This window comes from Ahaetulla prasina, chromosome 4 (assembly GCF_028640845.1).
Source record: "Ahaetulla prasina isolate Xishuangbanna chromosome 4, ASM2864084v1, whole genome shotgun sequence".
Taxonomy (NCBI): Eukaryota; Metazoa; Chordata; class Lepidosauria; order Squamata; family Colubridae; genus Ahaetulla; species Ahaetulla prasina.
In genome coordinates this window covers 46,899,529-46,917,204 of record NC_080542.1, presented here as the reverse complement: position 1 = coordinate 46,917,204, position 17,676 = coordinate 46,899,529, and the positions used below count along the sequence as shown (strand labels likewise).

The window sequence follows — 17,676 nt, the reverse complement described above, 5'->3', positions numbered from 1 at the left end:
TACATTATTTGTACTAGCCAATTTTTTTATGATGAACTGATTGCTTCAAGAATTTTAATAGTTAAAGGAGTTTAATTTTATCAGTTAATCCTCGATCCCCATTAGAGGAAAATACAACTAAAGCTGGTTTAAGGAAAGTAAATTATGGTCATGCCCTTCTGATCAAGACACTGGATTTTCAAAATTAGTATTGATCCAACAATTCTGTCCTTTAACAGCAATAACAGAAATTCAAAGATAAAATCATGAGAAAAGACTGAACCAATTAAATCCTTTAAGCATCGTACAGGAATATTTAAAAAAAAAAGTCTGCTTATTCTAACTTACACCAAAAAGAAAATAATAATTTGGGTTGCGTTTGCCTTAAAAATCTAAAGATAGTTAGTGAAGAGAGAGAGTCCTGATACTGCTTATTTGGCTCCAATAAGCCAGTCTGGGTTTCCTGATAGTGAATTCAACCTTGATTTGGACAGTTGAATGCACAAATCCCAAGCAAAATATCTGTTTTAATGTCAAGATTTCTGGGCAAGACAATGTGATATAACTGGGAAAAACGCAGAATTCAATCGAGATGGAATAATTAGTTTCAGGAAGGATATGCAACCAGTGAATTGGGAGATTTATCATCATTCATTTAGTCCACTGAGTTTTGTTTCTCATTTAACTCATTTCCAATAATATACAGTCAAAGCAAAACCAAATGAGGGGGGGGAAAAACTACTGGCTTCCTATATCCAGTCTAGCAGTGATTGGGGGCCAATTTGCTTCCCCAAATAGAGAAAGGACCACCAACTGGAGCGTTTTTAAAAAAGGGATTCTTTATCATTCAGAGTTCCTCATGTTTAACTTGATCCTCATCTGATTTAAGTTTTAGTTCCTCTGCTGTGATCTTCCCATCCTTATTCCGGTCTTGATTCTGAAACATGTCTGTGATGACTTTTTCTGGGTCAATGCCTGGAATCATATGACCTTTGTCTTCTGCAACCTGGGACTTAATGAATGTGGAGAACTGTAGAATGGACATAGAAAAAAAGACAATAATCGATCAATTATTTCTTCAAATGGGTTCCAAGTATGTGTAGCATTTCAAACAAAGTGATTTATTTCTGGCAATAATGCAGTTAGGATGAAATGATCAGTTTAATTAGATATTGATTTTACTGTATATACTGACTTGAGTGCCCTAATAAAATTTTCCCTCAATGTAGGTTTAATAACAATTCAGTTCAAATGTTTATAGGAACTAGGTAACATTTTAAGAGCCCCATCTCATATCAAGAAATGCCCCAACTACATGCATATTCTAGAACTAAAAATCTTGTTGCTTTCTTTAGACCTCTTTCTTTTTTGCCAACATATGCATTCAAAGGACTAGGTGGGGTGTCGGCAACTTGCGGCTCCAGAGCCGCATATGGCTCTTTGGACCCTCTGCTACAGCTCCTTGTCCCATCGCTGGCTGGCCCTGCCCCTCGCCCTTCCCTCCCAGTCACTTCTTGCCTGGTCTGAGAAGGTAAGAGCAACGGCGGAGTGGGTGGGTGCAGAAGCAGCCAGGGCTGATTCTCTGGCGCCTCACTCTTGTGGAACTTCTTCCGGCCCTTGTTGGTACTGGATGTGCCTCGGTTGCTTGGGGAGATGTGTAACCTGCTCTCTGCCCCGACCTGGTCGTGATCGATGCAGGCTTCACTAACATGAGGGCTGGTGGGGTGGGAATGGGAACTGGGAGGGTGAGAAGATAGAAAGGGGGATGGACCTGCAGCGCCAAGCCGCAGTTTTAAGCTCAGGGCAGTGGGAAAGGGGGATGGCCCCATCAAACCTTGCATGCCCACCCTGGAGGTCAGGAAAGCTGAGGCTGGGCCAAGCCAGCGAGCTCTCTTTGGGGCTCTTTGTTTCTTCTTTTCTTTCTTCTTTCTGGAAATCCGGGCTGGCTGAGGAATGAGCATGAACCGCAGTGGAGGCTTCCCTTCGGGCGACCCACCTCCTCCTTCTCCTCTCCTCTCCTCTTCTTTGCTGCACTTTGGCCAAGCCCACCCACTCACTTGAGGATGGTTTCCCCGCTCATTCACACACTCCCAGCTCTGCCATAGCCAGCCAAGGAGTCACAGGAGGAGGAGGTTGCCCTGCTGTGGTTTGTGTTCATTCCTCAGCCAGCCGGATTTCCAAAAAGAAGAAAGAAAAGGAGTAGCGAAGAGCCCCAATGAGAGCTCGCTGGGCTTTCCAAGAGAGTGAGAAGGGACACAGACACTGACATAGATCAAACTTCCCCCGGGTTTACGCCAAATACCTGACCTTCGGACATTCCGTCGCGAACTGAAGACACATCTTTTTATTCGCGCGGGGCTGGCTTAAATTGATTTTAACAAATTTTTAAATTCTTAGAAATTAATTTTAAATGGGGTTTTTTAGCTTATTATATATTTTACTTCTCAGGCCAATTTTAAAATAAGTTTTTTAACTGCATTTTAAATTTGTATATTGTACTGTCTGTTTTATTCTTGCCTGTACACCGCCCAGAGATACAGACACACATACATACGCAGACATAGAAACACACGCACACACAGATTCAGAGAGAGGGGGAGATAGACAGAGAGGGAGGGGGAGAGAGATACTGAGAGAGAGACAGAGAGGGGGGGAGAGGGAGAGGGGGGAGAGATACTGAGAGAGAGAGACAGAGGAAGAGGGGGGAGAGATACAGAGAGAGAGAGAGAGAGGGAGGGGGAAAGAAAGATACAGAGGGAGGGAGCGAGATAGGAAGGGAGAGGGAGAGATACAGAGGGTGGAGAAGAGAGCTACAGAGAGGGGGAGAGAGATACAGGGAGAGATAGAGAGTAGGGAGAGAGAGATATACAGAGAGAAGGGAAATAGAGAGAGACATACAGAGAGGAAGACAGATACAGAGAGGGAAGATAGGGAGGGGAGAGACAAATGCAGAGAGAGGGGGAAAGAGAAATACAGAGATACAGACAGGGGGAGGGGGAGAGGGGGGAAAGAGAGAGATGAGAGAGATACAGAGAAGGGGAGAGAGACAGATATATATAGAGAGGAAGACAGAGAGGGATGGGGGGGGGGAGAATGGGGTTCCTAGTTCTCTGCCCAAATGACTGGCTGGGTAGGGGTGGCTAGGGGTTCATGTAACTGGGAGTGAGTAACATCGAGTTGGCTATGCCCACCTAGGTTTTGTGGCTCCTTTTTTTTTTTTGTGGGAAATGGGTCCAACTGGCTCTTCGAATGTTTAAGATTGCAGACCCTTGGACTAGGCAATAAAGACCAATCTAAACCAGTTCTGAATCTTTTACGAGATGCTTTCTTTCTAAAACAGAACTCAGTCTCACCTCCTCTGATGGGACTTCACCATTCTTATTCAGATCCATGGCTTCAAACAGGTTTTGTGGTGGCTCACCATGCCAGATGAACAAATAACCTTCTGGAACACCAATTTCCAGGTGTAAAAGTTCTATGTCAAAGCGAAGAACAGCACTTCCAGGTACACCCCGGGCTTAAAGAAAAAGATTAACATCTCAGTACAGGTAGTCCTCAACTTATAACCTATTTTTAGTGACCCTTTTAAGCTACAACAACACTGAAAAAGTGACTTTATGAATATGCCAATGAAGATTCTCACTTCTAGATGACTTATGACCAGTTTTCATACAAACAGGCCCATGGTCACGTGATCAAAATTTGGACACTTTGCAACTGGCATGTATCTATCACAGTTGCATTGTCCCAGGGTGATGTGATTATCATTTGTAACCTTCCCAGCTGACTTCCAATTAGCAAAGTCACTAAGAGAAGCTGGATTCATTTAACAACTATGTAATTCACTTTAACAATTGCAGTGATTCAGTTAACTGGCAAAAAGGTCATAGAATGGGGGAAAAATTCACTTAAGGTATGCCTTACTTAGCAACAGAAATTTTGGGTTCATTTGTGGTCATAAATCGAGGGCTTCTTGTAATGCAGAAATATAGTTTCCAGGCATGCACGAAAGTGCTATAGGCAGCAGTAAGTGACTTGGTTCATACATTACTTTGGCCTGTGGTCTTAGCCATGGTTTAATAAATAAGCTGATACATATAATGCTGTGCTCATACAGCATACTAAATCCTGTGTTCATGCATCATATTAAGCTTAAATCTGCCCAAAGGGTCAAATTATGACTTAGTGTGACATTCAAATTAGGTTTGTGAGTCAAAGGCAAGGGAAATATTTGTTCTAATATATGGTCTCTTTAAATTACATTAGAGATTACAACAATCATTTCTAAGAATTTAAGTCTCTGGATAGAATCAATGCATCATTTCAAAGGCCATTCTGTTGCTGGGCTACCTAGCATAATCCCACAAGTGTATATCTTTTTCCGAGTGAAAAATACCATTGGTGATATTCTTGGTTTTCTTTTCCTCACTAAGGCTAGCCTCAGCTCTGCCTGCGTTAGCTTCACTAGCATTAGCTTCTTGCTAACACTAAATAATAGCCTTAGTTCCACCAGCATTAGCTTCGCTAATGTTAGTTTCTCATTAATATTAAATGCCTTAGTTCCACCAGCATCAGGTTTGCTAGTATAATGCTAGCAAAACTAAAACTGAAAGAGCTAAGGCCAGTGCTAGCGATGAGAAAAATCCTTTCAGTTTTCCATTTCTTAGTTGATGCTTGCTTTAGCTCTGCCAACATTATTGGTTCATTTAATAATCTTCTGACTTCCCACCACAACTCAAAGACTACCTGTATCATCTTCCACATACACACCAACCGATTTTTTCAATAATGATATCTAGAAGAAAGGGAGGAAGTGAGGCAGGAAGGGATTCAGGATCCATCCAATATTTATTTTTCCATTTCTTCTCAGCCTGTATAACTGAATGATAATCTGAAATGTTTGCTAAGAAGTTGCCTTACCACCACTTTCACCATGCCCCAAATGTGGAGGAACAATGACAGTCCTCTTCTCTCCCACACACATGCTCAGTAGGCCATTGTTCAAGCCTTCAATTATCTTATTGGTACCCAGGGTAGCTTCTTGAGGATGTTCATAATCATGTCTGTTAGTGGAAAACAAGCTATTGAGTCATCTTGAAAATACTTTGTTGGGTTTTCAGAATAATGTGTTCTATCCCCTATTAGCTCTCTGAATCTAAATTCTAGATTTAGGAAGTCTAAATTCTGCAACTGTATTGATTATGCAAACTTCTGTATCTCCTTATTTAGCCAATATTATTTTGTCTTAGAAAAGTACCTAAAGCAATGTGGGACACTGACAAAGTTGTGATACTCTCACAAAACAGCCCATGAAAGAAATATCTTCAAAAGAAAAAATATCTTAAACAACTATTTTTGTAATTTAGAAGTTTCAATGTTTTCAGGTTTAAACAGTGATTTTGAGATAGACAGGGATTAGTCAATTTTTGATTGTGAAAAATGAATTCAAATCAGGAGGTTTAGTTCATATAGGTTAAAAAAAGTCCTATGTTGTGTATTTGTTCAATATTTCCATTATGGCATTTTTGAAGTGAGGCAGTGTAGATATTTAAGTGAAATGAACTTGGAGCTAGGAACTCACGAAGAGAAAAGCTTGGTGCCATCCAGGAGTGAACAGTTATAATGATAGCGAACAAAGTCTCTATCCCGAGCAGTGACGTTACAGTCTGCAGGGCGGAAGATGGTCTCTATTTCTACGGAATCTGTGGGGTTGTGGAAATCAACGACATGGACATCAAATATAAGTACAGCTGAGCCTGGTATCTTGTTCCCTAGAATACAAAATAATGGAAGAAAAAATGAGGAGAAGAGTACATATGTAGGTCTTCTGTGGAACTTGGCTGACCAAAGATATTTTGCTGCTGTTTCTCCAGGAACATGGGTTTCAGAAAGTTTCAAACAGTACATGAGGCAACATTGTCCATTGATCTGTTCCCTGTGTTTACATATGTTAACCCATTGTTTGTTTTAATCATTGGTTTGGTGAACAAGCTATGATATCAAGGTATACACACCATGTTGAGACAAACTGATCTAACAAATCAGAATCAGTAAGTTCACATACTGCATGAAGGCAGAATCAAGCATATCACCATGAAGAATAAACTTGGCCATTACTTCTGCTTTGGTTTCACAATCTAGCCCACTGAATTTTGAACTTTATATCTTCTGAAAACTTTTTCCATACTACAGTATTACCTATTATGGAATGCAAACTTATCCTTGGCAGGAATCAAGTAAATTGTAGACATTGGAAACTTTCACATTTTATAAAGAAGCTGTTGTATCTCAGGGTTAGTGTAGTCTGGGTGTTGACAATCCAAGGCTCCAGAGCTGCATGAGGGTTTTTGGGCCCTCTGGTGTGGGTCCCTGTCAGGTGATCCAACCACTGGCTGGCCCTGCCTCTTTCCCTCCACTACCAGTTACTCCTCGCCTGCCCTGAGAAGGTAAGGGTGACGACAGGAGATGGAGAAGTGGCCGGGGCTGATTTTCCAGTGCCTCACCCTTGCTGGAGCTTCTTCCAGCCCATGTTGGTGCTGGGCATGCCTCAGTCACTTGGGGAGACATGGAACCTGCTCTCTGCCCCAAGACACTGGCCCGCCCCATCCACGACCGACACCGGCCTCATTAACATGAGGACTCACTAGTATGAGCCCAACTGCGGTTTTAAAACTTGCACGGGGGACTTTCGCTGCCCAGAGAACGCTTTTCAATGAAAGCCAGTGGTGGCATTGCTCCACTGGAGGAGTAAAAAAACTCAAGGCAGCACGAAAAGGGGACTGCCCCCACATGCCCACCCTGGGGGTCAGGCTAGGAGAAAGCTGGAGCATCTTCGCCAAGAAGCGCATCCGTCAGCCGGTCTCCCCCTCTCTGTATCTCTGTGTATCTCTCTCTATGTCTCTGTGTGTCTGTCTCTGTCTAAAGAGAGGAGAAGGAGGAGGAGGAGGGTCGCCTGAAGGGAAGCCTCTGCTGTGGCTCATGCTCATTCCTTAGCCAGCTCGGATTTCCAAAAAGTTGCCAAGAAAGAAAAGTAGGAGTGGAGAGCCCCAAGGAGAGCTTGCCGGGTTGGCCCAGTTTCAGTCTTCAGAGAGAGAGAGAGAGAGAGAGAGAGAAGAGAAGAGACACAGTGACAGAGACAGAGATACAGAGAGAGAGAGAGAGACGTGTAGAGAGAGAGAGACACACACAGAGAGATACAGAGGGGGAGAAGGGGGAGAGAGACATAGAGACACAGAGGGGGGGAGATAGGGAGAGGGGAGAGAGAGAGTATGAGGGGAGAGATACAGAGACGGGGAGAAAGAAAGAGGGAGGGAGGGAGGGTGGGTGGGAGAGATGTCAAAAGGGTTTTGTGGTTCCCATTTTTTTAACAACCAGTTCTCTGCCCGAATGACCAACTGGGTAGACGTGGGTAGGGAGTCATGTGACTGGGAGTGAGTGACATCAAGTTGGCCACACACACCCAGGTTTTGTGGCTCCTGGTGTTTTCTTTTCTGTGGGAAATGGATCCAAATGGCTCTTTGAGTATTTAATGTTGCAGACCCCTGCTCTAGTCTATTAGATTTAGAAGGCAAACAATGCTCATCTAAAATTGTGTGTTCAAGGGAAAGGAAGAGCAGAGCTAACTCTATCATACTAGACCCTAATTAGCACCGTTCTATTAATATTTTATAGGAGAGCCCTTGTGATGTAGCAGATAAGTTGATTAGGAGTTAAAAGGGTATATATATCCTCTGTCATAGAAAGTCAGTTATTTTGGGACAGTCTCCATTTAACTTAACTTAGGTAGCTTTGAGGTGCAAAAATTGGAGAATGGAGTGCTATACATCCCACCCTAATTTCCCAGAGGAAAAGTGTGACTCCATTCCAATCAAATTAATCAATGGCCTATAAAAAACTTGATTACAAGCCACACAGCACAAACAACCTGGATTTATTTTCAGGTCAGGTAAAATATGTTCTTGAAAGTGGCACAACATTCTGAAATAGAAAAGGAATTACTGCAAAAAGCTGAACATTTATCTTAAATTTACAAGTATATTTGTATTCCATGTGTCATAATAGCTTATTGCCAGTGTTTCACAGGCAATGGAACTGGTTTTTTTTCTCGAGGACAGGCCAGTCGCTTTTTTAAAAAGCACCTCTAAGACAACTATGACCAGATGACTGAGAATCTCCACAGACTTTATCACCAGTAGCTCATCTGTCTGGACATCCCAGGTAACCATACAGGGATTGAGCCACATAGTACCTCAAGACATCTTAAAATCTGCACTTCCGATTTATAGGGAACTCTTGGCCAAACTTAAGAGTGCCTAATTTATTTTCATAATATAATTGTATCTTACAGATACAGATTGCTGTGTCTGATCAAGAAGAGAATTCTCAAGATCTCTCTAGGTGTGTTTGCATTATACAACTCATATTGTACAATGGTTATGGGAGTTATAAGAGCTTAAGTCCGACACAGTTGGAAGGTAATATATGTTTATACATATAAAAATGTTTATTATAATTACACTAAAGCTTTCCACAATCTCCTTGCTACCTACCTGCTCCATTTTCTCCGTAGGCTAAATGAGGAGGAATTGTTATTCGTCTTCTTTCACCAATGCAGACCCCTTGTAGTCCTTGATCCATTCCAGGGATAATATAGCCTTTTCCAATGTAAGTGTCATAAGTATGATTCCGTGAATAACTGGAATTGAAAGAGAGAAGAAATTGTGGAGAAGAACTGACTGTTGCTAACAGCAAAATCCATTGCTCACTCTCAGCTAGACTGCTCAAACTGTCTAAGCTCATTTAAATAAACTTTGCCTGAATAAGGGAAGGAAGATCACAACAAGGTGCACAAATCTGGCTTAAGTAATAAGATAAATATATGGAAACCTCATTCTTCTACCATTTTTAAAATCAAATTCAAATAGTTAGGATTTCAGCAATCAGAGGATTTCTATTTCTTGCTCCACAGCGTAATTTTTTCTTGTTCTTGGTTTGTATTTGGAAACATCTGCCTAAATAGTCACTTTTTGGCTATACTGATCTTTTGAATGTACCGATCTGGGTTTATGAAGATAAAGGAGCAACCTATAGGACACAAACAAGGGAACATTTTCTTATTAAGGTAAAGGTAAAGGTTCCCCTTGCACATATGTACTAGTTGTTCCCGACTCTAGAGGGTGGTGCTCATCTCTGTTTCAAAACTGAAGAGCCAGCACTGTGACTAAATGCCAAAGGCGCAAGGAAAAATGTTATCTTCCCGCTAAAGGTGGTCCTTATTTTTCTACTTGCTTTTTTTATATGCTTTCGAACTGCTAGGTTGGCAGAAGCTAGGACAAGTAACAGGAGCTCATCCTGTTACGTGGCGCTAGGGATTCAAACCGTTGAACTGCAGACCTTTCAATCTACAAGCTCAGCATTTTAGTCACTGAGCCACCGTGTCCCCTTCACTTTCTTATTAGCTATTCTTATTTGAATGGCATGGTAAAATAATTCACCAGGATTTTGGTTTAGCAGTTTATTTTGTTCTGATTGCTCTTACTGGTACTTCCCCTTTGTGGATGACAACTTAAATTGCATAAGCACAATATAACAAAGGCTGACATGAACTGGTCTTTTCTATCTTGCATAATGTAAACATACTTCTTTCATTCAGGCCAGAATCTAGTATATGGGATAGCAATATTTGTAGTGCTATTTGCATAAGGATGTGATGACATCAAATCTTCTGGCACATGTACCCATTACTGTAAGGATTCTATTCTGCCAGAAAGGATCAGGAACCCCCGTTTCTAGAAAAAGAGGTACAACTTCAGTTATGCTGACCCAGTTGAACACCTAGTCATGTAGCAAAACCCTACTTCGAACATCCAATTTTAAGAAAGCAACCCATGCTGGGTAATGTCCCTTGCTCTATCATGTCTCTATGCAAGTGGTGGCTTTCAAATCGTATCACGTCTCTATGCAACCTGTTTTCTTGTCTGATGGTGTATTTTTCAGGTAAATTCCAATTCCAAGATCTTTTTTCCGTTCATTTTCATTTCTACCTTGGTCATGGTACCTAGCCAATTGCTGATGTCTAAAAGGCTGGTTAGGACTCAGATGGAAGGCTGAAGGTTACTCTTGCAACTTCTGGAAAGTTCTTACAACCTGTTTTTAGTCCCAAGCCTGGGGTTGATTTATCAGTGTATTATTATATTTCTGGTGCTCTTGTTTGTATTGTTTATAAGATCCTTTTATCTGGACCATCTCTTGGATTTGATATTTTATCTATTTTTCTTGATTCTCCAATTTTGTACGCCACTTACGAGTCCATTGGCGTTGAGGGCTAATACATTTGAATAAATAAAATAAACATCAAGGACCAGGCTGGAAGAAGCCAATCACTTCTATACTTTCATGTCATAAAGACTGTATGGACATGTAGTCATCAGAATATAAAACTGGTTCTGCAGAATATTTTTTTCACCTGGAATCGAAGAGGGTCCCATCCATTAAAGTGCCATTATAATGGTACCGCACAAAATCTCCAGTCACAGCCTTGCGTTTGCATGATGCTGGCACTTCCAAGTGCTCCAAGAAGATACTATCTTTTGGATTGTGCAGGTCCACCAGAAGAACATAAAAAATCAAAGATGCTTGCGGGGGGATGACAGTACCTGAGAGAAAAAAAGATAGGACTCAGCTCAGGCTGGCAACGTATGAATTGAGCCAGATAAGGTGACAACAATGCTTTTCAGTTAGGTGACACAGTACGCTGTATATGTGTTTGTTATTTGTGGACATTCACTCTGGAGGAATACAAAAGATGGTATGTTTATGGAAATAGATTTTGACATTCATTTTAAAAAATGCCCAGTTGCAAAGCTTAATTCATTAGCTAGCAGCACTTGGTGTAAAACAAACAAGCAGACAGATTTTAAAAACCTGAACATATCCCAGCACTGCATATAATCACATATTTCTCCTACCCAGCTGGGAATTCTGAGATCTTCAGTCCCGAAATAACTGGATACTGGAAGGGTGACTACAGAATCCCAAAACTACAAAGGGTCCTATGTAAGAGTAGAGCTAACAGCCACAATCCTCAACCTATAAAGGTCTACTTCTCCTTCTCCTTCTCATGATGGATGGTAGTTGCTTTTTAAGTCCACAAAATAAATTATCTGTGAAATCCAAATTAATAGATCTGCATATTTTTGTGACTCAGGATTTGATAGCAAAAGAAGAGGACCATCTCTTGATGCAGAAGAAATACATGACCAGCTTACCATAGCCTTTCTCTCCATAGGCCAGGAAAGGAGGCATGACTATTTGCCGCTTCTCTCCAGGACACATCCCTAGCAAGCCTTCGTCCATACCTTTGATTAGCCAGCCTGAACCCACATAGGTGTCATAAGTATTGTCTTTTCCATAGCTAGGAAGCAAGAGAGGATGGAGAGAAAAAAAACATCGAATACTAGGTAGATGAAGCAGCTCAGGGAATGAAGGAAAACTGAGCAGCCAGCAGCGGTCCAATACAGTACCTTAAAAAAGCAAGAAATTTGGATGCCTGGCAATAAATAATCACTCAAAATGAAATGTTGGTATCTATCTACTCCTATTAGACCTTGTTGTAATTAGTTAGAAATTAATGACTTTGCAAAAAGGTCTCCACTTTCTAACTATAACTGAGTTAAAAGGTTATAACATCTTGATCAATCAACTTAATTTTCTTGGGCTGGGAATGTCTGCTTCTTCTGCAACTGCAACTGTATAGTTGTTTGGGGATTGCTGCTCCTACTCAGAAAAAAATGAAATTGTTGAGTTGATTATGGAAATTGTTTTCTTTGTCTGAATCAAGCCATCAGTAATATGTTAGCACCAAAGTAGGCAACCAAAAGAAGTCTGCAAGTGACACATGATTTTAGTGTGGCCTGCAAACTTCTTTCAATAGAACCACATAGATCATGCCCTTTGTAATATCATCTCATCATATGCCCAATTGTGGCCATTAATTGATTTAAAAAAAAACACATTTGATTCTCAGCATTCAGGAAATTGCTCTCTATGCTTTAGAATTTCTTACCTAGAATCAAAGGGGGTTCCATCTAGAAGGGTGCCATTGTAGTAGTAACGTACGAAGTCTGAATTCTCCACTGTGCGATTACACTGTTGTGGCTTCTGGAGGGTGGTGATCTGCAACTTGTCTTCTTTGTTCCAAATGTCAAGCAAGATGACATCAAAATAGAGGGTGGTGTCTGGTGGGATGAGACCAGCTAAGGGTTTGAAAATAAGATACACTGTAATGGAGACCAGGGGAATACCATGTACACTGTCCTTACACAGCATTATATCTTTCCATATTATCATATAGCTAGAAAATATTCACAAAGAAAATGGTGGAAAAAACAATTATAGATGAAAATATATGGCGTGGAGAGGAAAAAAGAAATCTGGAAAATACTATGCCTATTTGTAATTGTGATTGAGAAGCAACTTTCTAATTTAAATCTGTAGGCAAAGTTCGCTCTCATTATCTTTCCTTTCCAGTCAACATCAGAAGTTTGATACTCACCAACACCAATGCTGCCATAGCCAAGGTGTGGTGGCACAATGAGGTGCCTCCTTTCATTCACACACATGCCCTGAAGGCCCCTGTCCATGCCAGTGATGAGTCGTCCCACACCTGCGACACCTGCCACAGTAGCACCACGGTCATAGCTGGAGAAGGAAGAAACTATTGTCAGAAAGAGTGAGCCTTAAAATCATTAGACAATTGTTCTAAATTGACCACTAATCAGTAACAAAATGTAGCTGCGTAGGGAGAGTCAACGAAGTATAAAACTTATGTTTATTTATTAGGCAAATTTCTATAATGATTAAGTACCAGTGAAATTCTGGGTGGTGAACAGATAATATCATACAAATTTACAAATCAATTAAAGAAAAATCTAAGGCAAGGACTCTTAAAGAAACACCACTTCACTAATGGGACGTGAAATATGCCCATTCTGATCTTGTGGGATGGACAGAAACATTCTGCAAATATTCTTGCTCCATGCCATGTAGGTCTTTAAAGGTGATAACTAAAACCTTGAATTGCCTATAGAAACTAGTTCAATTGATGTAGCAGTGTGTTGTGTGGGAGTACCTCACGGCATACACATTATTGCATATATTACAGTGTTGCAGCTTCTGAATGCTATTCAGAATGTATTGCACTTTTCCAATTATGGCATGAGTTATATAAACCATACCCCACAATCTAGGAATATAAGTATGCAAAGAGTCTCCTTTGAGTTTGTGCTCCTTGAGCAAGAACTGTTGAGTCCAGGAGGAGCCCCAAATTGTGCATCAACCCTGTTTAGGGCAGTGTTACCTCACCAAGAGTTAATGATGGAAAAAAAATATCACTGAATGTGAGGATCCCTAAAACCTTCAGCTGCTCAATCTTACCAGACTTTACTAAGAAGACCCAGAGTCAAGTTTTCATTTGATCATAAAGTTTGCTAGGTAGCCAATTTCTATCTCAGCCCAACCTACCATTGAAATCAATACAATTTATATAGAATATCAACTAAGCCTGAATATTGCAAGTGAGTCTTTTGTTCCTTTTGAATGGTACGCCTGTCCCGTTGGAAGGTTATTCTACCCGCAACAGGATTTTCTCCATCTGTCATATTTCTATTGTTTCAGGTTCAGAATAGAATCCATGCAAATATAAATAGAGAAGGACATGATTCTGGTTGTGAAAAAATAGAAAGAAATAGGCTGGAGAAATCAACAAGTAAAAGTCCTATGGCTATAATTTACTTTATAATTCACTTTATATACAAAAAAAGCAAGTATAATAATGAGTCACAGTGGTCATCCATGCACAGAATGGATTGACTAAATCAGGGATGTCCATCCTTGGCAACTTTTAAGATTTGTAGACTTTAAATGGATAGCTAGGGAATTCTGGGAGTTGAAATCCACAAGTCGTAAAGTTGTGGAAGTTGGACACCTCTGGGCTAAACATTCCCTCTCAAAGTAATGATGCAGTTGAATATTTTAGTACAGAGCTACTATAATTATTGTCATGCTGCAAAAGAAGAATCCATCTGTTTAAAAGAATTGTATCTCAACCTAATTATTTATCCAGATGACGGATGGATGTTTTAGTAAGAAAGCAATTCTGCAAATCTTTCCTTCTAAAGTGATCCCTTTTTTTTCTAGCATAGAAAGAAGAAAGTGAAACATGATCTCTAGCTTCCTTTGCTCAGAGTGGAACAGCAGAATCTTACATTCCGAATGCAGCTGGAAGAAAGGCTAACTAAGTCATAACGGCCTTTCCAAAACTGCAGTTTAAACTGGGATTGAATTTTCCTTACCAGAAAATCTTCTGAAAATTTAAAGTAGGCATAAACTTGCATGCATTTTATAGGGGTTGCAGCTTATCTCATGTGGAATGGGAACGGAATTTTAGCTTGCAAAATTTAGCCATTCAAAATTAACTTTTCAGTTCGGTTATGATTTCATGAGGTGACACGTCTACAGCCAAAATTGCAGGTCCCATTATAGATACCATCTTTTTGGCACCCCTTTGCAACCCACTGTCTCTTTCTTTTAAATACTCTGAGGACCCTGTCTAAATGAAAATCAAAACTAAACATTAAGGGCAATAATATTTAACACTTGAAGGAAATAGAATAGAATGGAATAGATTTTTTTATTGGCCAAGTGTGATTGGACAATCACAAAGGAATTCAAAGGAATTTTGTCTTGGTGCATATGCTCCTCAGTGTACATAAAAGAAAAGATACGTTCATCAAGAATCATAAGGTACAACACTTAATGATAGTCATAGGGTACAAATAAACATTGAAATGTTGTAATACATTTGAATACCATAGGTCTGTAAGTAAAAGTTATAGTACACTCACACTCACTGATGTTGAACTAACAGAGTATTATATCCAGCTACTGCAAAAGAATTTATTTTCAACTTTTTGGCATAGTTAAAGGCATGGTACTTTATTTCATGAATATGGGGTTATTATGAATATGACTAAATAATAGTAACATGTTGGCTTGATCTACTGAAGGAATGCTTACATAAATACTTTTTAAAAAAGTCTTAGTGGAAGACCAGCTAATAAATGGCTCTTAGCCAATATAACTAACATAAGCCTTTTCCTTAGTTTTCCTATTCAGGTGCCATTGGGGTAGGTTGACTGGCATAGGGATGATAAGTGTTGTAGTCAAATACAAATGGAAAGCATGGGATTAGAGAAGGCTTGCTGCATGTTCAGAAATCCCAGGCAGTGCAAATATGTGTGTTTAATATGGGGTGCTAGGGCAAAAAATCAAGCAAATTATGGCCAGAAACCCTGCTCCCAAGTTTCTCAGATGCTGAATGAATGGGGAATCTGGCAGATGCAGAATTAAATCCTGTATCCATTTCTCCAGTAGGAAATCTCACTAAATTCAATGGGAACTACTTCTGGGTAGATGTTTAACAGAATAATGCCATTAGACAACCAGATGTCGAGGGAGGCAATATCAGTAATTAATGCATGTTGCAATCCTAACTTAAATCTATTTTCTAAAAGGAATAATTGCGAAAATAATTAAAGATAAAGTTTCCACATCAAAATTTACAGCAAACATAGTTTGACATGAATAGATGTCATTATAATCAAATTGTTTAAAAAACAAACACTGCAGTTCTCAGAGTATTTCCTTTTTCAAATCTCTCATTCTTTTATTTGCTGAGATAAAAGGAAACATAGCATAGATGGCTTCTATCTAATTGTTCAATAAGGAACAAAACTGCTTCTAATATTCTGGTCAAAAGGTAAACTTCAAGATATGGTTGACAATCATATGACATGTTAACATTTTACCACCTATTTAATCTAGTAGATTAAACACATTTTAAAAAGTTTACCATATTGAATTTTCCACCATTTTGCATTGGCATCTCAACCCACTATAAGACAGGAATCCATCTTATCCCTCCTTTACTCAAATATCTGGTTCCAAAGCCAGTCCCACCTACTTTCTCATTCAGAACTGGGAATTTATAAAATTAACCCTGTATTATTCCAATAACATTCCTCCATGCTTTGTCTTCTGCAACACAAATCCTGTGCAGTCACATAGAAGTGATGTGAACTGTCAGCAATGCCGAATTTCTTTATTGAAGTCCCGCAAAACAGGGAAAATAAGATACACAATTCCTCAAAAAAAGAGAGGGTGTGGCCTTTTCTTTTTTAGTTTTTTTTTTTTTGCTGAACTTAATATTTCAGAAATACTCTGCAAAATGGAAGAATAAAATGTAACTTTTTTGTTTTTGCATTGCAATTTATGGGAAAACTTTTTTCCCTTCGAATTCTACTAATAAGTAATATATTTAATCTTTTGGAATTCAGATTTAACAGGGCTAATAATGATTCCAAGGCATTCTTCGTGATCAGCGCATACCTATCCCTGGTCTCGACAAAAAAAGAGCAGTTTTAAAAAACAGCCCTGACTTTCCCCTCGGACAGTTGTTCTGGATTTACCGAGCGAGCCAGTACCTGGAGTCAAACTTGGTGCCGTCTTGAAAGGTCCCATTGTAATGGTAGCGGACGAAGTCACCCATCTGAACTTCTCGCAAGCACACTTTGGGGATGTAGTATCTATCAATGACGACATCCTCTAAGGGGCCGGGGTCTCCCAAGCTGTAAACCCCCCAAGAACTCAGGGCGAAGGCAAGGCACAAAAAATTCATGATCTTCCCCGATGGCACAATTGTGGAAAAGGGAGAAAAGAAGCTGCACGCTGCGATGGGAGGGAGGGGAAAGAACGGGCCGGAGGAGGCGCTTTGCTAAAATAGAGGCGGCCCAGGGGACTCCAGCCAAGCAGCATCAATTCCGTCGACGTGTAAAACAGCGGCCTGAGCTGGGATGGCCCAAAAAAAGATCCCAGTACCTTTGAGGGATTGTGATTTCTATGTTTCTGAGATTAGCAAAATTTCTCTCTCAAAAGACAGGAGGTGTTCTGCCTTTCCTCCTTGCCAGTTGAACATCAAAGACTAAGAAACTATTTGAAAAACGTGCCTGGGCAACAAAAAGTCTTGAGAAGAGAACCGGACTCGTTAAAAAGGTTCAGAGACACCCTTTTCCTGGTCCTAGTGCCGCCTGATTAACCCAGTGGAAAATAGGAGGAGGCCTGCTTACGTGGTCCCAAGAAGCGTGTGGTGGAGGGGCAGAGGAATCTGTGTGAGAATCCTCCCTCAGTTGGTCCCGTCCCCCTCCCCCAAAAAACCCCATTACATTATTTAACAGAATCTGCTGCCATGTAGAAAATTCTCTGATGCCAGAGGATCGGATAATTTAATAAATTTAGAAAATATTAGCTATGAATTCTACTACACAGTACAGATAGATTGCTTCAGACCTTGCTTGCATAACCACAGCAGAGATTGGCAGCAGAGCGAAATAAGAGCGCCTTGTAGTATTGATAGACTTATTTCCTAACTGGAATGCAAGAGTAAATCAGCATTTTTTATTTTTATTCAACCTTTTTATTCCACTTTTTTTTAAATTACTGGAGGCAAAGGTGTAATACTCCTTCCTCATATGTTACTAGTATTTACAGATTTACAATTTGAAAGTGGAGAACAGTTTTTTTCTTCTTCAGATTTCTGTTTTCCTGAATTCATAAACTGAATTGTTTTAAAATGTAACTCTA

At 40.1% G+C, this 17,676-nt stretch overlaps 1 protein-coding gene across 1 annotated transcript; it reads right to left on the bottom strand.

Moving 5' to 3' along the window:
* Positions 1-488: 488 nt before the first annotated feature.
* Positions 489-16,802, bottom strand: FKBP10 (FKBP prolyl isomerase 10). Its single transcript, XM_058181473.1, has 10 exons — positions 16,521-16,802; positions 12,533-12,678; positions 12,044-12,233; positions 11,247-11,392; positions 10,445-10,634; positions 8,529-8,674; positions 5,561-5,750; positions 4,900-5,042; positions 3,333-3,496; positions 489-1,009 (listed from the first exon to the last, which is right to left on the bottom strand). The coding sequence occupies exons 1-10, from the start codon at positions 16,712-16,714 to the stop codon at positions 827-829; spliced, it is 1,692 nt and encodes a 563-aa protein (XP_058037456.1). The 5' UTR covers positions 16,715-16,802; the 3' UTR covers positions 489-826.
* Between the last annotated feature and the right edge of the window lie 874 nt (positions 16,803-17,676).

Bases quoted from the DNA above. Each gene is read 5' to 3' on its own strand.
- FKBP10 (XM_058181473.1), bottom strand. From the start codon at position 16,714: ATGAATTTTTTGTGCCTTGCCTTCGCCCTGAGTTCTTGGGGGGTTTAC. The intron at 12,679-16,520 runs GTACTGGCTCGC...TTCCTTCTCCAG, and splicing joins GGCACCAAGTTTGACTCCAG to CTATGACCGTGGTGCTACTG. The intron at 10,635-11,246 runs GTAAGCTGGTCA...TTTTTCTCTCAG, and splicing joins CTATGGAGAGAAAGGCTATG to GTACTGTCATCCCCCCGCAA.